A 27,799-nucleotide genomic window follows, 5' to 3' on the forward strand; every position below is an offset into this window, starting at 1 on the left:
AAGCAAGGCATTACAGGTGGCTTTGAGAAAAACTTATTTGCTGGTGACACCATTATGGATCTCCCCTCTTAGCAATGTGTGACATGGGTCTGGAGGACATATATCATGGTGCAAGAGCTGCAGCTGATCCATGTGATCCAAACGCTTGTGGAAAACACTGAACATGGACGACAGCACAGCTGCAACTTTATTAAGAAAATATATACACATTCCACACTATAATACTTATGCAACTTACTGACCAATCCATCTAACCACATGTAGGCTCTCTACACCAAATGCAAAGTCCTTTGCCCAAATCAAGAATAACATAACAGCTTCAGCAAGCCCAGCTGAATTTCCAATGTACTGCTAATAATTGTCTTAAACCAAACACAAACAAGTCAAAATTCAGCTTCTACTATCTCTGCAAAAGAAAAACCTAAGAAACAGAAACAAGATTAGTCTACTCAGGGCCTCACATCCACCTTGTCATTCAATACAGCCAAAAATGATTGTTTATCTTATTTCCATTTTCTACAATAACTCCATATCTCTGGACTTCTTCTGAATCCACAACTCTCTTGATTTCTATCTTCAATATTTTCATCAACAAAATCTCCCAAGCCCTCTTGGATAGTGCACTCCAAACTTTGCTATCTGCTGAATGTCAGAAATTCTCACTAGCGGAGCTAGGAGGGACAATGGCGCCTAACTGCAACTCCTTTGCTTGCATCTTCGGACATAGCTCTATTTCCACCTTTAATATCTTTAGTTTTCCCTTTCAGGGTTCTTTTGAAGACCCTAACCTGGAGTTACACGCTGGCTTCGGTTCTTTGTGGGAATGGGGCCCGTTCTCGGGGTTCCACAACTGGCTGTTACTCGGCATGCCAAGGATTTGACCTGAGAGCCTCGATTGTGTTCAGAAGCCTAAGATCTTGGGGCTCTGGAGACAGGCGGATTGAGGGTCAGTGTCACAGTAGGAGACTCGTGAGTCATTGGGGAGGCTGGAAAATCTTTCACCGTGGGCCTGAAGACCCGAGGTTTTTGCGATCTTCTGACACAGAGCATGAAAAAAAGCAACAAAATGGTCTTTTAACATCGTAAACCAGCGGGTTGTTGTTATGTGTCCCGCTCACTGTGAAAAAGGGTTTCAGCCCAAAACTTCGACAATCTATTCATTTCCACAGATGCTGCTTAATCTGCTGAGTTCCTCGAGCAGTTTGTGTGTGCTCCTGAATTTTTAAAAAATTTTGATTTAATAATTTCCCTTTCCTCTCAACTCGAGATTATGCAGCTCACCTACTTAAAATTTCATCATATGACAGACCCATCATCATGACGATTAATCGTCACCCAAATTACACACTACATACACAAAGCCATTTTACATTCTCAGGACTATTCCTTACTAACAAGGTGCAAATTCTTTTCATCATCTGGAACCTGGCAAATTCAAAATGGAACACAATGGAGGTTTCATGCATCCTTGTGATCCTGAGATGCCAAGTAGAAACATAAAAATACAAATTACACGAATTGCTTAATTTATTGACTTGTCCCTGCAATTGAACAAAAGTGACCTGCAAAGCAGCCTTCTAGTTTGTAACTGGTTTCTCCAATGAAGGGACGAGGTAAGCAATACACTAGTTCTCCTTTGTGCATGACAAAGTGATTTTTAATGATGATCTTTTCTAATGCTATCTGAACATTTTTTAAAGAACCCCACTGCTGCAGCTTTAATAATGATCAACACAAGGTGTTGCTCTACTTTCTGGCATATTCTGATAACTTGAATTTTAAAACTTACAAACTTGAAAGAGCAAATAAATTTGAAATTGCGTTAAATTTTCCTGAGTCCCATGGAACAACAATTGTGGTTGTTCAGTAAGTAATCAACAAAAACTTTAATTTTTATGGTCACTATAACAGTAGATTTTTTTAAAAAATTAAACCAAAATGAAAAGAAATTCAGACTATTGAAATTTACATACGCAAACTAAATTCATGCCACTGAATAAAAACTAGGAGTAGCCAGTAGTTTTGGTAGATTGTGGTTTAATTAGCATTGACGGTGGCAGAATGCAAACACTGCAATCCAGGCATCACTGATCTACTCACAGTTAGCCATCGGGACAGAGACAGGACCATTAACCACATAACCAAACCTGCCAATTCACTGATTCAATCTAAGTAAAATGAAAAATGCAAAATCTGTGCAGTGAATGATATGAAAATAAATGAAAACTAGCTTCCTTAAAAAGGGTGAATTACCCAGAGACCTTGAAATGTAATGAAATAAACACTAAGAAAAATAAGACCCATACTGTAGGGCATATCAAACCATAAATCCATAACAAGTAGAACAGAGGTATGCCATTCTGCTCCTCAAACCTCCTCTGGCATGCAACAAGATCACAGCTGCTCTAATGTTCCTTCAATTCACTTTCCCTTGCTGATTACATAAGGTCCTTACCCCCAGAGAATTCTCTGGCAGGGAGAGCCAAAGATATTCGATAATATCGTCAAATATATTCAGCAGAAATTCTTTATCTTGGTCTATGGAAGTCCCTTATTTTGATAGCACGTTCTCTGGTCCTGAACCCTACCCTGAGAAGAATCATCCACTCAGCATTTATCACATCCAGAGCTGCTTAAGCAATGTGTGTGCTTCCATAAGATTACTTCTTGTTCTTTTAAGCTTCACTGATTGGATCCCCAACCTATTTAACCTTTCTTCATTGGACAATTCTTCTAAACGTGGTATCAGCCAATGAAATTATATTATTCCTTAAATAGGAAGGTCAAAAGACTCTGGATGTGATCTAACTATTGCTCCACAAAGAACAATTGCACCAGGATATTCACAAATTTGGGCTGCTGTGGATTTATTTTCATCCACCAATGTATATTTATTGTAAACAATTGTGGTTCCAGCACCAATCTTTGTGGAACTCCACTGGTTCCAAGCGACCTCAACCTCAAAATGACTTAATGGTTCTTCAAAATATGTGATGCTTTCTGCTTGTTAACCAGGCTGTATCAATCTTCAACAGCATGGTACTCATTCTCAAATTCAACTATTTGTGAGGGACTGTGTCAAATGCTTTCTGGAAGTTTACTGGTTCACCTCCAGCCACTGTGGTCAAAATTTCTCAAAAACCTCTGGTAACTTTGATTATCTTTTCACAAAACCATGCTGACACTGCTCGACCAGACTGTCATGACCCAAATGTTCTCCTATTAAATAATTAATAATTGATTTTTATCCAGCCTGTTTGCATGAATATCGATTTCTACTTCTGGTAAAAAAAAATCCTCTCCCTCCACTCTTCGTCTATTCCCCACGCTGGCCTCTTACCTCCTCTCACTTATGTATCACCTTCCCCTGGTGGCCCTCTTCATTCTCTTTCTCCTATGGTCCACTCTCCTACCCACCTGGCTTCACCTATCACCTTTCAGCTATCCTCATTCTCCTCTCTTCACCTTATTATTCTGACATCTTCCCCCTTCCTTTCCAGTCCTGTAGAAGGGTCTTGGCTGAAACATCAACTGTTTGGTCATTTCCATAGATGCTGCCTGACCTGCTGAGTTCCTTCAACATTTTGTGTGTGTTGCTTTGGATTTCCAGCATTTACAGAATTTCTCATGTTCATAATTTTATTATTTTTCTTATTCTTACCTGTTCTTTGCCTCCTCCCTTATTGAATAGACGTATAATATTGAACCTGCCCAATCCTCTGCTATTTCTCCAATACTTAGGGACGATAAAATAATTGCAATTAATGCATACACGATGATGCAACCTAGTAGGAGGGAACTTCTTAGCTTTTAGCTCCATTAATTTGCTTTAGTTTCTCTAGTAACAATGGTGGTTTGTGAGATGCTATGTTGGTGCCAGAAGTGTGACAACACTTGTTCCACCCAGCTAAAAAAAAGTTTCCCTCCCTCTTCCCTTTTCTTTTATTCCCCATTCTGGCCTTTTACCTTTTCTCACCTGCCTATCACCCCCCCCCCCCACCGTTCCCTCCTCCTTCCTTTTCTCCTATGGACCACTCTCCTCTCTTATCAGATTCCTTCAGAACAATCCTTGCTGATTTGATTTGATGCAAAAGATGCAGTTCACCGTTTGTTTCAATTTACATGTGACAAATAAAGCTAATGTAATCTTTGCTGGAAGTGAGTCAAGCAGTGTCTTGTCTGCTCTTTTGCCACTTTATAATGTCTACTTTCTCGGCACAATTGTCTTAAGGATAGACATAATGTCTACCATTGACGCTTTCTGTCATACGTTTTCACGAAATACTACAGCATTCTTAAATAAATTGTGCACAATTAAATAACAATAGAAAGAACAAGATTGAATAAACTCAGATAAATTAATGAGAGTTCATTCACTGGTAAAGTATCTTTATTCTTCTGTGAATATTTTGATTATTTACAAGTTCAAAGGTAGCTTGATGAGCAAGTTTAAGAAAAACACAAGTAAAATACAGTTCTGTGCAAAAGACTTAGGTGTGTGTGTGTATATATATATATATATATATATATATATATATATAGAGAGAGAGAGAGAGAGAGAGAGAGAGAGAGAGAGAGAGAGAGAGCGCGAGCTAGGGTGTCTAAGACTTTTGCACAGTACTGTATTTAATTAACCTCCAGCATTTTTTAATACCAATGGGGTGTACATAGTACTTTCAGTGGTAGAGACCAATCCACTTAACTCTTCCAGCATTTCCCTATACCCCAGAACTATTTCCCCATCCTCATTCTCTGAAAATTCTTGCCAATTAGGTGAGTTGGTTCCAGCATATACGCTTCACAAATGTCTATGCCATATCAAAAACGTATAATAAGCTTCCTAGTTCTGAAGACAATTCTATGATACTACTGTAGTTAGTAGTAAATGAGAGTAAAATCACCTTTACAATAAGGATTCCAGACTTGTTTTAACAGATTACAGCTCACAGCAGGACTGAACATGAAATCTTGACTGCTATCACTGATATGTTACAACTCTTGCCCTTAAACAGATGAAATTCCTGGACAGTAGTTCATTGCATTCGAACACACATCCTTTCAACAGCTGCAATCCAGGAAATGTCAATTTTAAAGATATGCTATGAAATAAAGTGAAATCCACTGCAGGGTAATTTCATAAAACTACAGAAACATGATATTACTTTCATTAATTGAAACATTTTGCAAAGGCAAAAGGCATATTTTTTTTTAAATATTTAAATCATCTATGCAAAATTTTGTGCTGTCACTTTCTCTGTAAAAGCAAAATACAGTGTAGTTCACTGCTCCAATCCTGTTAAGTAACTGATTTTATTGAAGAATTCACTATAAAAATTAAGAGTAGATTTTAGGATTAGGTGGGAAGATACCATGCACTGAGAGCCGATGAGAGGGAGACTCTGACATGAAAACCAGAGACTTGGATGTGGGTTGGATGCAACGGGGCCTTTTTAAGAGTTAAGTTGAATGTAACAAGTTGAATTAAACAGCATACAGTACGAATTATTGGATAGGTATTTTCTCTGAAGGACTACATTTTCTTTATACAATTCAGCACTTTTCAAACTGTAGATAAATATTTCCCTCAATCTAATCTGAAACTCTTAAAACAAACTATTTCCTCACAAGTGCTAACTATGGTCGTGGGCTGGTAATTCACCTTTCAGTATAATGATATTAAAATAGAGTCTTAAATGAAATACTCTTTTATTAACAAATAATCTTACCCCACTACATTCATTGCTTTAAAGAAGCAATCTATGGGGTTCAACATTTGACAGTTCCAGATCTTTTGAGCTCTACTAGTGACAAATACAATTATCATCACTAATCAAGGATTGGAATTGTTAAGTGTATAGAGAGAAAGCAGGCTCTCACCTGAAAGTCTTTCTCTTCCAATAGTTCTTTTCTCCACCGGACAAGAAAGGCAGCACAAACGTACAGGTGGAAGTGAGAGAATCCTTCCGGTTCAGACTACAAGAAAAATGAATTGTTACTTACTCCCATTGAAAGCAATCTGCTTTGTAGTTCCCTCTTCATTGTCCAAAATTAGTATGGTGAAACAAAGAACAAACACAAACATTTCACTTTACTCTTGCACATCTTGTGTATATGGGGTTTTCCTGTAGTCATACTTCGAAGCAGCAAGTGAGAGAGTGGGAACTGACCCAATAAAAAGCAGCTAGGTTTAAGCAGAGTGACTACTGTTGGAGGGCTGATCGAGTGGGCCAGTATTAGAGTGGTCAGCTTTTGACTCATCAGGCTTAGGTGAAACAGTCAGAGGCTCTACATAACTTTCTAATAGCATTTCTCCTTCTTTGTCTATTAGTACATAATTAGACAAAGAAGGAGAATGGATACAGGGTTAGTGGTATGTTCTTATGTGAGATGTGGGAACTTTGGGAGACCTTCAATCTCCCTGATAACTATATTTGCATGAAGTGCATTGAGCTGCAGCTCCTTAGAGACCATTAGGGAACTGGAACTGCAGGTCAATGACCTTAATCTTATACGGGAAAACAAAAATCCCACCTCTCCCGGAAGTTCCGGGAGTCGCCCGTATATTAATAGTGGCTCCCTGATGCCCACAAATTATATGTAATGTCACGGAAATCAATTTTTTGAGAGCGAGTGAGAGAAAGCAAGAGAGAGCGCGAGAGCGACTACGAGAGAGAGAGAGCAAGAGAGAAAGCAAGCAACAGCAACCACGAGAGAGAGAGAGTGCGGGCAAGAGCAACCACGAGAGAGAGAGAGAGTGCGGGCAAGAGAGCAAGAGAGAAAGCAAGCGAGAGCAACGAGAGAGAGAGTGCGCACAAGAGCGACCACGAGACAGAGAGTGTTCCAAAAAAAATATAAAACGTAAGTCACCCCAGACCATCCTAAAGTGTACCCCTGCCTAATAGGGGTCAAAATCATAACAGTGTTGCTCACTGCACTGTTTGCAACAGTGACTTTTCTATTGTCCATGGTGGGTTAAGACTGTAAAAGACGTATTGAGGTGAGTTTAACAGGTGTCATTCGTTCATTAGCACAGCTAACGTAATTTAAACTAGCTGGCTAGCTGCAAAGGAGCTACTCTATTACAGACATCCCACCTCTCCCGGAAGTCTCCTGCAAATTGATGGTGCTACCTCCCTGAAATGAGGTTATACAGGGTGGGATGTCTGGGAAAATGAAGAGGTGAAAGGTAGGAACTACAAGGATGTGGTCACTCCCAAGTTGCAGGGGGCAGGCAGGAGAGGGAAAGGGAACAATCATTGAGGGCAGAGTACACTATGGCTGTTCCCCTCAATAATAAGTATACCTCTTTGGATACCATTCGAGGAGATGACCTACCGGGGGAAGCTACAGAAACCGGGTCTCCAGCACTGAGTCTGGCTCTGTGTCTCAGAAGCGAAGCAGAGAGAGGAGGAATGCAATAGTGATAGAGGATACCATAGTTAGAAGAGCAAACAGGAAATTCTGTGGACGTGAAAAAGACACTTGGTTGGGGGTGTAGGTGGAAAAGCAGATAGTATTAAGGAATCATGAAGTCTGCAAAAGAATTTAGACAGATTGGGCAAAGAAGTGGCAGCTGAAATACCATATAGGGAAGTGTATGGTCATGCACTGAGGTAGAAGCAATAAAGGCATGGACTATTTTCTAATCAGAAATCAGAGGTGCAAAGGATCTTGGAAGTTCTCATATAGGATTCCCTAAAGGTTAGCTTGCAGGTTGAGTTGGTAGTAAGGGGGACAAATGCAATGCTAGCATTCATTTTGAGAGAACTGGAATATAAATGCAATGATGTATTGCTGAGGCTTTATAAGGCATTGCTCAGACTGCACTTTGAATATTGTGTGCAGTGTTGGACCCTTTATCTAAGAAGGTACAAAGGAGATTCACGAGAATTATTCCAGAAATAAAAGGGTTAACGTATGAGGAGTGTTTGATAGCTGTAGGCTTGTACTCACTGTAATTGAGAAGAATTGGTGGGGGGGCAGGGTGGGGAATCTCATTGAAACCTATCAAATATTGAAACGTCTAGATAGAGTGGATGTGGAGAGGTTGTTTCCTGAGGTGGGAGAGTCTAGGACCAGAGAGCTCAGCCTCAGAATACAGTATGTCCCTTTAGAACCGAGATAAAGAACTGCTTTAGCCAAAAGGTGGTGAATCTGTGGAATTCTTTGCCACCGATGATTGTTCAGGTCAAGTCATGGAGTATATTTAAAGCAGAGGTAGATTGGCTCTTGATTAATCAGAGCGTCTAAGGTTATCAGGAGAAGGCAGGAGAATGGGGTTAGGTGGGATAATAAATCAGCCATGATGGAATGTGAAGCAGACTCAATGGAGCACATGGCCTAATTCTATTCCTGTCTTCTGGTCTCATGAGCTTTTTGTTCAGTTCATGCAGCTAATCTCAGATACTCACAACTGCACCTACAGATAAAGGTTCAAAATTTGGAAAAATGACTTGATACTAAAACAAAATAATACTCTGAAAGTAACACATGGCAAATTCACTATTGAATACCTGCACTGCAGTCATAAGCATGTTCAATATCACCAAGATATTGAATCCAAATAAATGCCAGGATAGTAAACAACTACGGGCATCACTAACAATAAACATTATTTTAAACCATCAGGGTAATGAATATCTGAAAGGTGGACATTTAGTTTATGGAGACAGCTTTGCATTGTTTTAAATAATGCTTTTAATCATTTAATTTAATGAATTCTACAAACTCAGTGCTGTTACCTGAAAAAATTCAGAACTGAAGATCAAGAAAATACAGTAATATGGTAAAACTTGCCAGAAGCCCCTCATCCTTAAAACCAAACAAGTACAACCTTAAAAATGGATAGTTTAATAAATAGATCACTCTTTACATTAAGCCTTGAATTAATTTGGGAAAAGAAATAATGGCGTATCTAACTGCATCTTTGAACTGAACAATGAAGCAGTTAGTTTTATTTTGGTCTTCAAACAATGATTTTGAGTCACTCTTGTCTGTCATTATCAATTTAGTTCCAATCTCAATATTCAACTGAAAAATGTTGAAATGAAAACAAATAGCAAGTTTGATGAAACACGCCAAATCACAGCAAGTTTAAAAATTCTCGAGTCTCCACAAATCATTGGTGAAACAAATTATCATGTATTTTAACAAATATTATAAGTTTCCTAAATGTTTCTGTATCTTTGAGGGTGGGGGGTGGAAATGCTACCATTTAAAGAAAGTCAATTGCAAGAAAAATCAGCATACCATTGAAGCAGGGGTTTCCAAACACATTTATACCATGTACCCCTACCATTAACTTCGCTTCCATGAACCCCAGGCTGGGAACCCCTCCACTAAAGAGCTGAGATTAAGCATTGTTCTCATTTGTCTCGGGTAGAACTGTGCTGTTGTTGGTTGTAGGGTTGAAACTTAGATGGTAAAGAATCAACTGCATTATCAGTCATAAACAGTGCCCCCTTTCTGAGTGAATTAACCTCTCCAGAGATTTGCTCTAATAATTAGCAGATCAACAGAAAGAGAAATCAATTTAATGCAATTATATCAGCCTTTTGTGTGCCTTTAGTTAATCTGTATCTGAACAGGAATGAGGTATTTAACATTTTGAAAGACAAACTTTGTACAGGAATGAAAAGGAAAAGATAGGCAAATTATTTTTAAGATCTGACTGATAAAAAAAAGTGATAGCAGATTTAAAATCAGGCAAAGAAGGTAAATGCAGCACAAAAGTTGCCAGTGGCTACAACAGACAAGAATGCGTCCTAACACCAGTTTGCCTGATCTTATAATCCTGCAAATATTTTCAAGTGAATACCCAATCCCCTTTGAAGAATGGTCCTAACTGTGCTTCGGCATGCCTTTCAACCACAGCATTGCTGATCAGTAAACATTGCCTGAGAGAAAAATATCCAATTTTCCTTCAATATCTTCTGCAATAAATTATTTTTTTAAAGCTAACTGAAATTCTTACATCTTAAACATAAATCAAATGAGTCAGTTATGACAAGCCATGCAAAACACAGTGTAAAATAAAACAAGTGCTTAAGTGGGATGGAAGATAAGAGATTCTGGAGGGAGAAGAGGGAAGGGAAGAGATAGAGTAAATAAATCCCAATTTGAAGTTAGTAAGAGGCAGTGCACCTACAGAGATGAAGCCTGTTCTGGAATTACATATTGAATTAAGTTAAAGAAGAATTAGTCCTGAAAGATAGAAAAAATACTAGCTTGGGAACCTCACTGGTCCCTTCATCATTCAACAAAATACCAGGCTTCCAGCCTTGCCGGTATTCAGAGAAAAAGCATGAAACAAATGCTAAAGAACACAAATGTAATTTAGCAATTATAATATTGCCAGAAAAGTTGTCATACATTAGCTTCCATTCAGGTCAGACACTAACTCTCATTGTACAAAATTTGCTACAGAGTATTCAAAGCTTCTACTAAATGGCTGATTGTGCAAAAATTATCAGATGACTAAAGCACCAATTAGAGCAGCACAGGAGCAAACAACAAAAATGAGTAGCTGTTTATATGTTATACAGAGAAAGCTTAATCTTCACAATTGAAACTCTCACAGAACCCCCTGCAGATATTGTAACTTCAAACTTCTTTAATGGACATATTATCCCAAATTCTTTCCAAAATTCAATGGCTAAGATCATAAAGTGAACATGCTTTATATAAAAATAAAGAATTAAATCATAAACTGCTACTTCTGTACAAAAGCTAATGCTGATATTGGCCCCATTTCTGTGGGATAATGACGGCCAAACTGCATTTAGACTAGTTATCTTGCATAATTGATTGGAGCATCAGGATCTCCACCACTTACATGCAAATACACAAATCTTGTTGCTTAGGGTGATTTATCACTGGGCAGCAGACTGTGCTATGGCCCTCAATATCGTCCAACCAGAGCAAGCATAGTAAGAGCAAGAAGAGTGGGCAAAGTGTAACAAAGATACTTCTGAACTTTGTCAATTATGTGGAATTCTGGTTAAATGAAAAATGAGTAAGTACTGTTTCCTGCAACTTCTTGCACACCAGGGGTTCCCAACCTTTTTTTTATGCTATGTACCAATATCATTAAGCAAGGGGTCCTGTGGACCCCTGGCTGGGAACCCTTGCACTGCTCCACTCACCCAGTTTCTCCACTTGCAACCCATCTTTTCTGACAGCTCCAGTTTTTTCAAAATCCTTCACTTATTCTTGATCATAGTTTCCCATCCACTGCAAATGAAAGTACTTTCAAGCACATCTGTTTGTTTATGACTTTCTACGCCCTGGTTTCCCTTGTCTTCACCACCAGCCTGTGTATTCAATGGATCAATTTCTATAACTTCCACTACTTGCAGCATTATTCTACCATGAAAAACTTGTTTCCCATCACCCTACACATATCTTTCAGCATTGCATAGGGTCCATTTCCTATGTGATTCCATAGTTCACTCTTCCATCTCCACCAATATCCAATGTTCCCTTGCATGCAACACCTGCCTTTTTACTCGTTCCCTTCCAGTGATCTAAAACACCCAGTCTAGAAAACGCAACAGCTTTAATTCCCCATTCTACTTCCATGGGACCTATGAATCTCATCTTCATAGTGTTTAAGACTCAACCATTTCAATAATCAATCTTTATCATAATTTACAATATTTTGATGAAAGGTCATCATCTGCAGCACAAATACTGTTTCTTTTCTCCGCACAATTGATGAATGGCATGTGTAATAATTTCATCATTTTTATTTCAGATTTCAAGCATGAAGAGTGTTTTTTATCCAATGTTCAATTTTGATAATACTAAGGGCCCTGCATATGCAGTGCTCCTGATAAATGTCCCCGATGGATGGTAGGAAGACCCCTATGATCCTCTCAGCCATTCTCACAGTACTTTGTAAGAGCTTTGGGACTGATACTCGGCTGCTCCATACCAGCTGGAGATAAATGGAGATGCAATGTGTCTGGATGCTTTCAATGGCGTTCCTATAAAATGCAGTTAAGATTGGGGGAGGGGGCCTCATTTGCCTCAATCTCCTTAGAAAGTGGGGACACTGCTGTGCCTTCATCATAATTATTATTAACTTTAATAGAAAGACCAGGCTTCTCCATTTATTTTTAAACAATCAGTTACATGTGTGAAAAATTGCTGGCAGATCCATACGGAACAGATGGAACTTCTCAGAAAAACCTGGCAGTTTCTTTCAGAAATATATCAAATCAGCATTAAAAACACCCCATTTTTTCCACCAGTGTGTCTCATAGATCACAGTAAAATAGCCAGTGCTTCCAACAGTAAAGCATCATAAGGTTTTGAAGATACTGATAAACAAATGAACTGCCAAAAGCACACACAAAAATTGCTGGTGAACGCAGCAGGCCAGGCCGCATCTATAGGAAGAGGTACAATCAACGTTTCGGGCCAGAAGAAGGATGTTTGAGGCAGGTAGAATAGGATCATTTAAGAAGCACTCGGGTAGATAGATGGAGGTGTGGGGCTTAAAGTACAAGAAACTGGGAAGAGCTGGTTGGACACTGTGATCAGGATGAGCTTAGTAAGCTGAAGAGTCTGCATCCATGCTGTACTACTCTATAATTCTGTTGGAAAAAAACATAATTTTGCCAAATTTCACAAGTAATATGATTTTACAAACATTACTTAATTTTTTTGTGTTTAAGTAGTCATCACACAGAAACTATACAGAAACATCACAACCTCAAATACACAATGTGAACAAGAATAAAAAAAAAATGCAGAGCTGGAAATCTGCAACAAAGTGTACAAATACTCAGGAGATCAATCTGGAATTGTAGAAAGAGACAGAGTTCAGATGAATGATCTTCAATCTGAAACATTAACTGCTCCTTTGCAAAGAAATTGACCTAACTACTGAGTTTCCAATATTTCATTTTTCTTTCCGACACAATCTAGTACTGACAGAAAGTGAAATTGATCGGACTTGCTTCCATCTTCATTATAATATTGAGTACTTAAGTACAATCTCTTCATACTCAAGATAAAAGTGAATATTGAAGTAATGATTGCATGTTGAGGACAATGATCATAAAAACAAGAATTGTTTGTAATGAAGCATGAATACCATGTCTTCATGCAAAGAACTTACATGAAATATTTTGTAAGGTACTTACTTTCACAGTCCAGTCCTATGAGCAATTAGATTGATTATTTCTACCCCCAAATATAAATATTTCTGCTGTTCATATCATATGGAATCCACATTGTGCAGTTTTTTTTCAATCTTTGGCCACCTAATTTTCTCCATTTAAACCGCTTTGTCACAAAAGATTATGCATTTGCAATTTCTGTAGCCTGGTTTTTTGTCAAATGCATTTATTTTTTCTAAGTTTATGACAATTAATACGTTTCTTTTCTCCCAGCAAATATTAAAAGATATGTGTCAGATTACATCAGAAAGTAGTACAGGTCCACAATCCCTTATCCGAAATCCTTGGGGCCAGTTGCATTTCAGAATTCAGAATTTTTCGGATTTCAGACCCTACCCCCCCCCCCATACCAAAAAACACGTATGCTCAAGTCCCTTATTTAACCTGTGTGAATGCGGTGGACTTCAGGACCCTGCGGCGCACCAAACCTACGCACATCCTCCCGTATACTTTAAATCATCTCTAGGTTACTTATAATACTTAATACAATGTAACTGCTATATAAATAGTTGTTATACTGTACTGTTTGGGGAATAGTGACAAGAAAAATTTTTATTTCCAATAAAAACATTCAATAAAACATAAAAATATACAGCTTCAAACGAACCGAATCAAACACATGGTAAATGACTTATTGGAATAAATGTAGAACGTCACTGTCACTGTCACTATAAAACTTCAGTAACTTGTCTTTCTGTTTATTTAAATCTTATACAGTGGTAATTCCAACACTATTTTCCTCAGTAAGACTCCACACAGACACACCACAATCAAGCTTCTGCAATAACTCCACTTTCTGCATTATTGATAATGATAGATGCTTCCTTCTCTTTTTCTCATTGTTATCCATAGGGGTATCTGCAGCTCTTTTTGACATTTTCACAGTGAAATTAAACACAAAATCAACAGTGAACACAAAATATCAGCGAACAGCAAATGTATGTGTAACCAGTACAAGCGCTGAGCCACAGCTGAAGTCTGGCGGCCTCTGCTAGTGCTGCCACGTCACACCTGAGTGACCTCAGCTGTTGACGAAAAAAACTTCGGTTTTCGGAGCTTTTTGGATTTCAGAATTTCAGATAAAGGAATGTGCACCTGTATTTTAATCAACCAAAATGAACAATCTCGTTGACGAAGTTATGCAGCAATTCTTCTGCTGTGGTATAAAGGGGGCAATAATCTACCCAACTCTTGTGCTGCATTATTTACGTTAACTGAAAAAGGAGCGTAAATGTTCTTCTTTGGTCTTGCACTATTCAGCTGAAAAACAGAAGATACAATGTCTTTTAAGAAACGCAAACACGAGGAAATCTGCAGATGCTGGAATATTCAAGCAACACACATAAAAAATGCTGGTGAACACAGCAGGCCAGGCAGCATCTATAGGAAAAGGTACAGTCGACGTTTCGGGCCGAGATCCTTCATCAGGACTAACTTAAAGAAGAGATAGTGAGAGACTTTTAAAAGTTTTCTTTTACTCCGACAGAGTTGTCACTGCCTTCTGAAGTGATGTGCATAGATGGATGGTAGATAACCGGCAACTAATTAAGGCTGAAAGTCAAGATAAAAGAACCCAGACTTGGAATTATAAAGGTAGAAACCTCACTCAGAATAACTTGGTAAGTAGTAAAGCTACCAGGACTTGATGTTTCAATCCCGATGGTAAGTCGGCACTCTCGATGTTGGCAGTGGGCTTGGAGTTGTGACAAGGAGGGAGGGTAAGTACGTCATCGGGGTCATCAGGTGGGCACCCTCCTTCTTTGATGTTTCATAGATAAGCCCACGACATCTCCAGGGGGCCCAGTGGTGCTACCTGGCATCCCAGATACACCCCCCTCAGTTCCATACCCTCCTGTCTTCATCTTGCAGCCCAGTTGTTGTCTTTCCTTTTAATCCAAATCCAATTGCTGCTTTCTTCTGCTGCATTTGACAAGGACTTGATTGCTTGTTGGAGGGAGTGACCCCTCAGCCCCATCTTCTTTAGTAAGCTTTAGTAGAAGCTAAACCATTTAAAATCAAATAAGTTACTGTATTTATCAGTTACATGTTCAACATTTAGAGCACTTGCAGATAAGAGGCATCTTAACTTTTGAAGACAATTTAAAATGAGTGATAGCAGATCTAACACACGTTATATAACACAGAAAAACACAATAGAATTCACAAAAAGACACACAATAAGAAAGACCAATAAACATCAAACATGCAAAAGAGAACAAGTCATGCAAATTACAAAAAAAATTAAACAAATAATACTAAGAACATGAACTGCAGAGTCCTGAACGTGAGTCCACAGGCCACAGAGTCAGTTCAGCCATGAAGTAAGTGAAGGTGATCCAGGAACCCGATGATTACTGGGCAACAACTGCTCTTGAAACTGGCGGTGTGGAACCCGCCCCCTTGAAAAAATTAAAACTGCCTGGGAGCAATATTTAAATTTCTCACTGTCAGATGATTTATGGGATCCAGTTCTTAAGTTAGTTAACTCAACCTCTTTATGTGCCCGCCACTGCTTGTTACCATTCAAGTTCGTACACAGGGCCCATATGTCTAAAACTAAATTATCTCGCAGTTACCCAGATGTTAATCTCTGCTGCGACAAATGCAAAAGGGGTGAGGCTTCCCTTATTCACATGTACTGGACATGCCCTAACTTGGAAAAATACTGGAAAGATGCTTTCCAAACTCTATCCCAAATACTTAATTATAATTTGGAACCTAACCCTTTGATTGCTCTTTTCGGCACCTCCAGAGAGGGGGACATGCACTTAAGTCTGACCAAACGTCGCACACTGTCTTTTGCCTCTCTTTTGGCCAGGCGCGCAGTCTTGCTCAGGTGGAGGGATGCTGCCCCGCCCACCCACGCTCAGTGGCTCAGGGACATCATGTCCAGTCTATACCTTGAGAAGATCCATTATTCAATTCTCAACTCGGACATAAAGTTCCAAAAGGTGTGGGAACCCTTTCTTGAATATTTTCAGAATTCCCAGCCAAACTAAATGTCTATCCTTTCTTCCTTTCCTCTGCACATAAATCCCTGACCTCCAGCATTTCCTGGTAAAATTCTATGGACCCAGACTTGTAAACATACAACAGTCTATGTATTAGAAAAAATACACCTTCTCTATACCAATGCACTTCTGTGGGGACTAAGGTTCTGTTCAACCTTTTTTGCTAATGCCATGGTGGCTTGGAGATGGGGATTGGGAGGGGTGGGTCGAGGCAGGGAGGTAACCAAAGCATGCTTGTACTATGGGTGCAACTCTTTCATAGATGTGAATTGTACATTTGATACATTTGTTATGAACTGCACAAACCTCCTTTATAGTATGCTCTCTTTATTTAAAAAAACAATTTTTTTTTAAATTTTCATCTAAGCTAAAACTCTTGCGTTGATAATTTTCATTTCTACTTCGTGTCTGAGGCTTCTCACTTAAGTGTCTAACAACAATCAGCCAGCATTGATGGATTCCAGTTGCCCTGATACCGTTTCTCCATGACCACAATAACTTTCATCATACTCGTCACTGATAGCACCAAGATTTGCAGGGAATAAGTCAAAATGGGAATGCTGAAAATTAATCCTTAGTGACATGTTGTACTTCATTGTTTTGTATGCTGGAAGCACATTGTCAACCAGCTGCAAGTAGTTTGGTGCTCTATAGCTGCCAAGAAAATTTTCAACAACATCCTTGAATGCCTTCCGTGCAATTTTCCCCGGTTCCATGAGAAGTCTTTCAAATTGCCTGTCATTGATGACCTGTTTGATTTGTGGACTAACAAAAGTACCTTCCTTAATCTTGGCATCAGTTATTCTGGGAAACATCCCTCTGAAATACCAAAATCCTTCACGGAAATGTATAGCCTTTCTAAAACCTGTCCTGCCGTACAGCATCTACCCTGCCTAAGCATGCCCAGGCATGCATGGACATGAGAGAAAAATTTTCAGCTTACGTTGTGGATGACATTTTAATTGACTTGAATTATGAATTGCAATAACAAATATAGGTAATTTCAAAAAACAAATGGTGCATGATAGGGAAATTCCATGGTGATTTTCATGATCAGCAGCCCAAAATCCTTAAGATACATCCAAAAGTATTCATGAAGAAAATCTTTGTTGCTCAGTGTAATGTGACAGATATCTTATAATGGTGACGAATACAGTTAATGTGCACAAATGTTTGCTGAGATGTTGAGAACATTGGCTTAGTTTAGTTGATGCAGCCATAAATTCTATGCATTCCACTTACAGAAAGATCTAATCTCAGTCTGCCTTAGCACCATTTACGAGTATAACTTCCTTCAACATTATTTTTGCAGTAATGCAATTTATTACAGTAAAGCAGTAAAGGGAGGAAGGTGATAAACATACCACATTAATGTCAATGTGAAGATGAAAACTAAATATGTTACAATAAAACAATGAATACTCGCTTCTTACTCTTGTGGTAATGAAGGCAGCTATTTTCAAATAAGCTGGGGTGTTACGACAACAGCTCAGTGTTCCACTGAACCTACTATTAGGAAATAATCCAAGAAATTTTGATGAGTTAAACCACACAAATCCCTTGCCTATCATATAAAAATCTGCACCAAATAACATATATTTGAAAAAAATTTTTTGAGGGAATATGTGGGCAAGTGTTGTTACTGCAAATGTCAACATAATAATTGATCATGAACTTATTACAGTTTAATGTACAAATAGCTTGAACAGTTCTAATTAATCAGCTTAGAAAAACAAAATTGTTTTCATCATAATACCATTTTGTCAATGTCATCGATTGCCAATGAAGGTAACGGACCTTTCACCATTTCACATTTGTTAAGATTCTTCAGATCTTCACAGGGAAAAAAAAAATCAACTTTACTTAGAAAATACTTATTGCCGAATGTTGAGATGACAGGTTTAAAATTCCCCAAATCCTTCCAAAAAATAAAATCATTAGTATTATGGTATTATTCACCTGAAAAAAAATTCTGTTTTGAGTGAAATGCTCTTCTCAGTCAAATGAGTCCATGAGAAGAAATAATCTTTGACAATAAAGGCAATCTCTTGGCTATCTAGTTGTAATTTCCTGGTTGGAATCATCTGTAAATGTAAGTTTCATTAAGAAATTTGAAGTTCTTATATCCAATACGTATATTCTAAAAAGCATTACCAAATAAGTAACATTATTTCCAATTTCAAATCAGAAATTAGTATTTCTGCATTAAGCAAGCAACATAAAAATTAGTTTTCAGATGTCACTTACTAAATGGTAGAATCTGTCACAAAGTAGGTGTCAAATGAGATTTCTAAAGAAGATTATAAGTTTGGATGAGACACAGACTGATGCAAATGTAATGTGAATGAACAAATACCAACCAAGTTAGGTTCAATGAAACAAGGAAAAACAGATGAAGATAGAAACTTTGCAGCCATGTTATATGATGTGACAGCATTGCTGCAAACAAGACAATGAAAATTATTTGCCAATTAAATTGATCACAAGGAGGCAATGGAGCTGATAAAGTCTGAAATTTTGTGGTCACCTGTGCTCACTACTCCCTACCTGTTACAGGCCTGCACATACCAAGCCCTGACAAACATAGAAGTTCGGGCTGGAACAGGCATCACAACAGCATGGCTGATGTTGATTGCAAAATATCCATTTCTTTTGTCAGTCATCAGCAAATGAAGCCAGTTCAGAGTTGAGCTTTTGAACTGCCGGTATGACCTGGGATTTTTGCAGTGTGAACTGAAATCTCGAAGGAGCAGGACCGGTTGCAGCATGGCATATACAGGCCGAATTGAGGTGGCAAGGCCAGGGCCGGAGAGCAGGGAACAAGCCGAGGTATGACTGATTTAATTGCCGGGCTGTATTGGAAAGGTCGGGTATGGGCTGAATTAAGGTGGCGGATCCAAGGGCTGAGAGTGTATCAAAGCAGCAAGGAGCTGGGTCCAAGAGTGAGGAACGACCCAACGTTTACCAAGTTTAAGTACCAGGCCAGATTGAAAAGGTCAGGGTGTTGGAGACGAAGGACAGGCCATTTCAGCTCACTGCCCGCGAGGTTTACTCATCTCTGCACTGAACTAAAGCCTACAACTAACAGGCTCCTGGATGGGTTGTGACTAGCTTCATGGCCATGGACTCACTTCTGTGAACATCAGTTCTGAATGTTATTTGCTTATTTTATTGTTTGCATGATTTGTTTCTTTTTTCTAACATTGGGTGTTTGATAGTCTTTTTTTAAATGGATTCTATTGGGTTTGTTTTGTGGCTGCCTGTAAGGAGACGAAACCCAAGGTTGTATATGGTATACATACTTTGATAATAAATGTACTTTGAACTTTGAGGCAGCTCATGCCTGCATGCAGCAGGACATAGACATCATTAAGACATTCACTGATAAATGGCAAATAATAGACGTGCCACAAAAATAGCAAACAGTGGCCACCTACAAAAAGAGAGAGTCTACAAGAGGACGTCAGGATGTTCTGAAGTTGCCATCACCTAGAGTCTACGGTCACGCTTTTAAGAGTGGGTATGTCATAACTCAAAAGAATAATCAGCTGGAGAGGCCACATAAGTGGCAATCAAAAGAATGGCATCTCCTGACTCCCCAGGAGGTTCTACCATCTACAAGATACAACTCAAGAACATGATGGAATTTTGTTTGCATGCATAATGAGTTTTTATGAAGTATGACATCATCCTGAATACAGCAACTCATTTGATTGTTGCTCAAACATTAACGACCCAAAACATTCAGTCACTCTACCACTGGATTATGATAGTTTCAGGGTTGATATTTACTACAATTATTCACCAAGCCAGAGCAAGTGCATGGGACCCCACCAACTGCACCTTTCCTGCTTGGTCACACACCATTCTCACTTGAAAATATATTGGTGGTTCTTCATCATTTCTGGGTCTAAATCTTGGAACTCCTCACCCAACAGCACTATAGCTCACTGCAGTTTCAAGCATTCAAGGGTTGGAGATGCCAGAAACAGCTGGGAATGAAAATGAAACAATCTCTCTACTTCAGATAGTGAGGGACTATGAAGAATTTAAAGTTATTGACAATCACCTTGAACGTTACAAGATATATGAGGATTTCGAGGATGCCATCATTGAAAGCATTGTATGAAGGCAGTCCATTCTCTGCATTCGGTGTCTGCACTAATTTTGTTCATTTATAATCAATCAAAAGAGCACAGCAACATACATTGGATGAATTCCTCTGTCGATAAATATTACAAAAACTGTATCATAGTACAGTAGTGTTATTGGTAGCATTAATTTAAATAGATCATTTGTTATTCAGTTAAATAATACCTTTTTAATGATTTCCATGAAACTGGCTAATTGGGGTAGTCGCTAAATTGGGCCAAAATGTACTGGGCCTGATGTGTCCCAATTAACCAAATCCTCTGCATATATTCTGCTTACTGTATCAGCTGCTATTGAGCACTAAGAATACTTTAACTATACAGTTGTACAGGTGGAATTACAAATTTCTCCTTAATCTTTACTTGGTATTCATGAGATATACAAACCAAAATGCATGTTTAAAAATAAACTTTCTGCTTTAATAAGTGATAGTTTTGATTATTCTAAAGAATTGCAGTAAGAATGATGATCACTAAATGAAAGGTGAAATTGAAATGGAATTTAAATTGATTGCCTATGCGCTCAGGTTTAAAATACACCTCAATGGAAATATATTTCAGAAGAAAGTTACAGAATATGAGCTAAAATCTTAAAATACATATAAATAAAATCTGAAATTTAAAGTTTATTTCATAATTGATTCGAATTGTCTGCTGTTTCACATCTTGTCCAAAACAATTCATTCTGATTAAATTTTTGATTGTGATTCAATCAAAAAATTTCACCTCTGCATTCCAAACTTATTGATTGGAACAATTAAATTATGCAGTAGTTAAGCCCTTAACATTGTAAAAACAAAAATCCTCAAACATCCCTACAACATAACGTAAAAGAATTTTTCATTTGTCTATAATTATTGGATTAAAATATTATTTATAAACCATAGTATATTACAACTGTTCCCATTTGCCTAGTAAGTCAATAAGAAAAAGTAAACCAAGATTAGACTGTAATGAGTTGTATGCATTGAATTATTTGGAAATAGTAAAAGCTGTTCAGAGAAAATTTGGCTGGTCAAATTATAGCTTTAACAAATTATTGTAGCTAATGAATATACAGCTTTTGAAAAGAAACTTGGTAGCATAATTCAAAATAATTCAACAATAAAAGACTTCTTGCTACAATGACAAAATGAACAGCTCCCAGCAGTAATGTGATTAAACTCAAGGCTTGAAATCATGACTGAGAATGAAGTGAAAAGATTGCCTGCATATAGCACTATGAGATTGGTGGGATTAGAGGCTGGTACTTATAGATGGAACCAGATAGCAAGCAGATAAATGATAAGTAGAACTAACTGAGTGATGGAGGGAATGGAAGGGAGTAACAAAGTGACAAGAAAACTAGTAAACAAAGGCAAATGTGTATATGGGAGAAGACCTGAACTGTGGGTTACATGAAATTAGAAAATTCACTGGTTCGTAAGCTACATTTTGCAAAGCCACTATGCTCCTTTCAACGGCTAGTGCATATCATTTTAACTTACAGTTTAAGATGGCACTACTGAAGCTGGATGACAGTTCACTGGTAAATCATAAAGCAAGAAATACAATTAAATACTTTATTAATATAAACACTTTTCCAGTGCAAAACTGTGGTGAACTAACACCACAAACAATGAAGAAGCAAGCGAAAGCGAGACTGACTTGAGGGTCAAGGCATGCGGATGCGATGCAAAGTTGGAGCATGGTCAACGCACATTTGAGATGGAGTAAGAGTTGGAGCGGGTACAGAGGAGTTGTTTCAGAGCCCACCTACCTAAACCGAGAACAAGATAGAATCAATCCGAGCGCTGGGCCGATTTGGAAAGGTCAGATAAGGGCTGGAACATGGTGGCGGGGTCCAGACCCAGAGCGTACTGATGCAGCGGGGCCCAGGTCCTAGTGTGGGGGATAACCCGGTGTTTGGACAATTTAAATACCAGCCCAGATGGACTGCAAAGGCAGGGTGTCAGGACCGGACACAAGGGTCAGGCCATTTGCTGCTCCACAATGTTTACTCCGCTCTCTGCAAGCCGTGGCACTGGGGCTGGGGCTGAGGCTATGCCCTGCTATGGCTGCTACAGGCTTCTTGTCTGTGAGCCTTACTACAATTTGCCCCACTGCGTGATGAACTGAAGCTGAGACCATGAGCCTCCTCTGGCTGTACCAGGCTTCATGTCTATGGACTCGCTTTAGTTCTGAATGCTGTTGCTTGCTTTTATTGTTTGTGTGATTTGAGATTTGTTTCCTCTCTCTCTCTCTGCATTAGATGTTGGTCTTTGTTTAAAATTGGGTTCGTCTTGTTGTATGGCTGCCTGTAAGCAAATGAATCTCAAGATTGTATAATTTATAAAGTATAAATGTACTTCGAACTCTCCTTCTCATTCCCACATCAAGTTACTTTTCCTCTGCCTAAGTTATTGTTATTGGCGTGGTTTATGGATTGGACTTGTTGTTAGAGGACCCTACGCTTCAAGTCATTTGCATTTCTACATTTTGATTACTCTTCTTTTTTATTGGCATTCTGCACGATTTTGATCTGGGCAGACTGGCTCTGCAATCAACAAACAGCACAGCACTAAGTTAAAAGGAACTAAACTAAACTGAACATTCCTAGGATCATTCAAGTCCTCCACAGTTTTATATTTAATATTCTGTGTGTTATTGCTCTTTTTATGCCATTTGCGTGATTTGCTTTTTTTGCACACTGGCCATTAATGCTTTCTTTGAATGGATTCCATGGTGTTTCATTGTTTCATGGCTGTCTGTGGGAAGATAAATCTCATGGTTGTATATTGCACACACACTTTGACTTAGAGAACAACATCTTGTATTTCAGGTAATCTCTCCCTTCAGTGCTCTCCTCCCTCACAAACTTCCACCCGTCATTTAGTTTTTGCCCCCCTCTGTTCTTCAATTCCATCCTTCCCATACCTAGTTCCACCATTCCATCATCCCTCCCCCCATCGGCCTCAAGCTATGACGTACCAGCAACTATCACAACCGATCCACAAACTCTTTACGTAACACTATGTACTGGCAACACTCCTGTTCCCTCTCAATCCTTATGCAGAGTCTCAACCAGGACTGTTGATTTCCATAGATGCTGCATGAGCTGCCAAGTTCTTCCAGCATTCATTCTGCTTTGCTCTTCTGGTTCCAGCATCTGTAATTGTTTCTGTCTTAAGATCAGGGACGTTCTTTAGACTGGAATTGTACAAGGTTACAAAGAGAGGGAGGAGTTAATCAATGTGATTTCTGAAAACATGATTGAGAATTTTAAAATAAAATTCTTGCTGGATTTGGAAACAATGTAGGTATGTCTGCATGGGGCTGACAGCTAAATGGAACTGTGTGAGATTAACATAAAAAGTAGTCAATAACCATCAAAAACACAAGAAATGCTGCAGATGCTGGAAATCCATTGCAACATGCACAAAATGCCGGAGAAACTCAGCAGGCCAGGCAGCATCCGCAGAACAAATAGTCGACGTTTCAGGCTAAGATCCTCCTTCAGGTCTAGACAGGAAAGAGGAAGATGCCAGAATAAAAAGTGGGGGGAGAGAAAGGAAGATAGCTACAGGGTGAAAGATGAAGCCAGGTGGGTGGGAAGGATAAAGAGCTAGATAAAAGGCATCTGATAGGAAAGGAGAGTGGATCATGGGAGAAAGGGAAGGAGGAGAGGTACCCAGGCGAGGTGATAGCCAGGTGAGGATAAGAGGTAAGAGGCCAGAATGGGGAATAGAAGAAGAATGAATGAAGGGGAAGGGAAAAATTATTTACCAAAAGGAGAAATTGATGATCAGGTTTGAGGGTACCGCAACGGTATATGAGGTGTTGCTCCTCCATCCTGAGAGTGGCCTCAACATGGCAAAAGAGGAGGCCATGGACTGAAATATTGGAACGGGAAATGGGAATAGGAATTAAAATGGTGGACACCAAGAAATTCCACTTTTGGCGGATGGAACAGAGGTGCTCGACAAAGTGGTCCCCCAATTTACATTGGGTCTCACCAATTAGGAGCACTGGATACAATAGATGACCCCAACAGATTTATAGGCGAAGCATTGCCACATCTGGAAGGACTGTTTAGGGCCCTAAATGGAGGTGAGGGAGTGGGTGAATGGGTAGATGTAGCACTTTTGCCATTTGCAAGGACAAGTGCCATGTGGGAGATTGGTGGGGAGTGACAAGTGGACAAAGGAACCATGGAGGGAGCAATCCCTGGGAAAGCGGAGAGTGAGGGGAGGAGGTAAAGGTATGTTGGTGTTAGGATCCTGATTCAGATGGCGGACATCACAGAGATTGATGTGTTGGATGCGGTGGCACAAGGAGTGGTAGATGAGGACAAGAGGAGCTCTATCCCTGTTAAAATGGCAGGAAGATGGAATGAGTGCAGATGTCAGGGAAATGGAGGAGATACAGGTGAGGATAGCATCAATAGTGGAGGAAAGGAAATCCTGCCCTTTGAAGAAGGACGTCTCTGATGTACTGGAAAGGAAAGCTTCATCCTGGGAACAGATGCAGTGAAGGTGAAGAAACTGAGAAAAGGGAAGAGCATTCTTACAGGAGACAGTGTGGGAAGTGGTATAGTCAAGATAGCTATGGGAATTAGTAGGTGTACGAAAGATGTCAGTAGACAATTTGCCTCTAGGGATGGAGACAGATCGAAAAAAGAGAGAGAGCTATCAGAAATGGACCGCATGAATTTAAGGGCAGGGTGGAAGTTGGAGGCAAAGTTGATGAAATTGTTGCTCAGCACGGATGCATGAAGCAGTATCAATGCAGTCGTCAATGTAGCAAAGGAAGAGCTGGGGAGCATTACTGAGGAAGACTTCAAATGAGGACTGGTCTATGTAGCTAACAAAAAGGCAGGCACAGCAGGGGCCCATGCGGGTGCTTATGGCCACCTTTTGAGTCCAGAGAAAGTGGGAGGAGCCGAAGGAGAAATTGTTGTGGGCGTGGACCAGTTCGGCCAGACGGAGGGTGGTGGTGGGAGAGCTGGTTGGATCTTTTGTTGAGAAAGAAGTGGACAGCTTCAAGGTCTTCTTGATGGCTGTTAGAATTGTACAGGGACTGAATATCCATGGTGAAAATGAGGCAGTCAGGGCCAGGGAATAACTATCAAACTACTTAGTTGATAAATGACAATTCAAAGAGTATCAATGGCAACAATGATATTTTCCTTCACAATAAGAGACAAAACACACCACATGCACACACACTGCTGGAGGAAATCAAGAAATTTAGTATTTCTCTAATAATTACAAATCAGAGTTGCACAAACATTTGAAACATTAACAGCGAATGTTAGAAATATTGACTTGCAGATCAAGCAAGTTTGCCACAGTAGAAAAAAACCGGTAAAGGTTAATCGAGTTCATGTTGTTAAACTGGCCGCATTTTCAGTTCCTATGTTAACATTATCTCAATTTCTGAGACATATATTCAAGATATTACCTGATTAATATTTCTATATAACCTACTCTAAGGATACCATTTTGTATTGATTTTAATTTCTCACTCTTAGAGATATTCAGAATAATTCTTCCTATGAGGCATAGCATCAACCACAATCTTATTGAATGCAGGGTAAGCTTGTCTGAACTTCGCCTGCTTTTATTCTATATGTTATGTTGTTAAAAAGACAATAAAGTACTGGGAGCTGCCAGTCAAAGTTCCTAAAAGGCAAGAACTTCACTAATGGAAAAAAGTTTCTAAGTTAGTAAGGTACAAAACAAAAGGAAAAGGAAAAAAAAGAAAAACTTACACAGATCCTAGTAGCTGGGCATTAGCAAAAAGTGTGTGCTCAGGAGCAAAATGGAATCTAATCATTTTATAAATAAAGGAAATAATGGGTATATTTCAGTACAAGAGGAATACTAAATACTATGCCTTCCAACAAAATTAGTGACCTGCCTCAACAATTATGTACTAAAGTGTTATTGACTGTTCATCTGGTCAGTGAATTATACACAATGCTCATCATTAGGGATCCAGAAAGTCATGAGGCACAGATTCCAGGGAAATTTGGCAGTTGGATTCAAACTTAGATTCAGACTGGCAAGCCCACAGAAGGCAAAGTGTGGTAGCAGATGGAACGTACTCTGTTTGGGGTCTGGTGACCAATGATAATCCCAGGGATCTGTTCTGGGACCCCTGCTCATTGTGATTACCATAAATGAAGGTGAGTTAGTAAGTTTATAGATGGTACAAATCTTGGTGGGACTGTGGATAGTTTAGAAGGTTGTTGTACATTACAACGGGACACAGACAAGATGCAGAGCTGGGCCCATAAGTGGCAGATGGAGTGAATCCAGTAAAATGTGAATGCTATGCTTTGTAAGGGGGCAGGATTCTTAGCAGTGTGGAGGAATGGAGAGATCTTGGGTTCCACGTTCAATGATCCATCAAATTTGCTGCCCAAGTTGATAGGGTGTTTAAGAAGGTGCATAGCGTGTTGGCCTTTATTAGTGGGAGATAGAGCAAGGTAATGTTGCAGCTCTATAAAACTCTGGTTAGACTACACTTGGAGTACTGTATTCAGTTCTGGTCACTTCCTATAGGAAGGATGTAGAAGCTTTCAAGAGGGCATAGAGAGATTAGGGAATGTCTTATGTGAAAAGGTTGAGTCAGTTAGGCTTTTCTCTTTGGAGCAAAGGAGGATGAGAGGTGACATGATGGAGGTGCCCAATATAAAAAGAAGCATAAATAGAGTGGACAGCCAGCAATTTTTTTCCCCAGTTCAGCAATAGCTAATACCAGAGGACATCCTTTGAAGGTACATTGAGCAAAGTTTAGGGGAGATGTCAGAGGTAGTTTGTTTTGAACACAGAGAATGGTAAATGTCTGGAATGAACTGCTGGGACTACTGGTACAGCCTGATATATTAAAGGAAATTAAGTCACTTAGACACATGGATGAAAAAAAAATGGAGAGTTGTGGGCTATGTAAGAGGGAAGGGTTAGATTGATTGTGGAGTAGGTTCAAAGGTCAGCACAACGCCATAAGCAAAAGGCCCATACTGTGCTGTCCTATTATAAGGTCTATGTTTAAGGGCTTACAGGTAACCAATTCTAAAAATCAAACAAGAGATTCTGCAGATGCCAGAAATGTTCAGCAAATCACAAAATGCTGGAGGAAGTTAGCAAAACAGGCAGCATGAAGGAGGGGATAAATAGTTGTCATTTTGGGCTGAGACCCTTCATCAGGACTGGAAAGGAAGAGGGAAAATCTTACTTTTTTATTTTGAGAAAAACATGACAGAGATGATATATCATTCTGTCTGTTCGCAGACTCTCGGTAAATTCTTCATAATCCTTTGCTAGAAGGCATCAAAATTGGTCTAAAGGTCAAAAGGAATCTAGCAGTCATATATTCAAAAACATTGTTAATTTGTACATATGCCATGGAGTTTTATGAGAAATTAGCCTTATTAGTAGACAGGGTGAATCGAGAAAGTGTAATT

At 39.1% G+C, this 27,799-nt stretch overlaps 1 protein-coding gene across 4 annotated transcripts in view; it reads right to left on the reverse strand.

Annotated features, from left to right (window-relative positions):
• Positions 1-27,799, reverse strand: part of tbc1d22a (TBC1 domain family, member 22a) — a 335,257-nt gene that overhangs the window by 92,210 nt on the left and 215,248 nt on the right. For 3 of the 4 annotated variants that reach the window (XM_072241879.1, XM_072241878.1, XM_072241877.1), the window contains one exon: positions 5,878-5,973. The exons of the other annotated variant lie outside the window; for it this stretch is intronic. In XM_072241879.1, the coding sequence (XP_072097980.1) occupies positions 5,878-5,973 (96 nt within the window). The remainder of the gene's footprint in view (positions 1-5,877; positions 5,974-27,799) is intronic. 4 annotated transcript variants of the gene reach the window in all.

This window comes from Mobula birostris, chromosome 23 (assembly GCF_030028105.1).
Source record: "Mobula birostris isolate sMobBir1 chromosome 23, sMobBir1.hap1, whole genome shotgun sequence".
In the NCBI taxonomy this organism is placed as follows: domain Eukaryota; kingdom Metazoa; phylum Chordata; class Chondrichthyes; order Myliobatiformes; family Myliobatidae; genus Mobula; species Mobula birostris.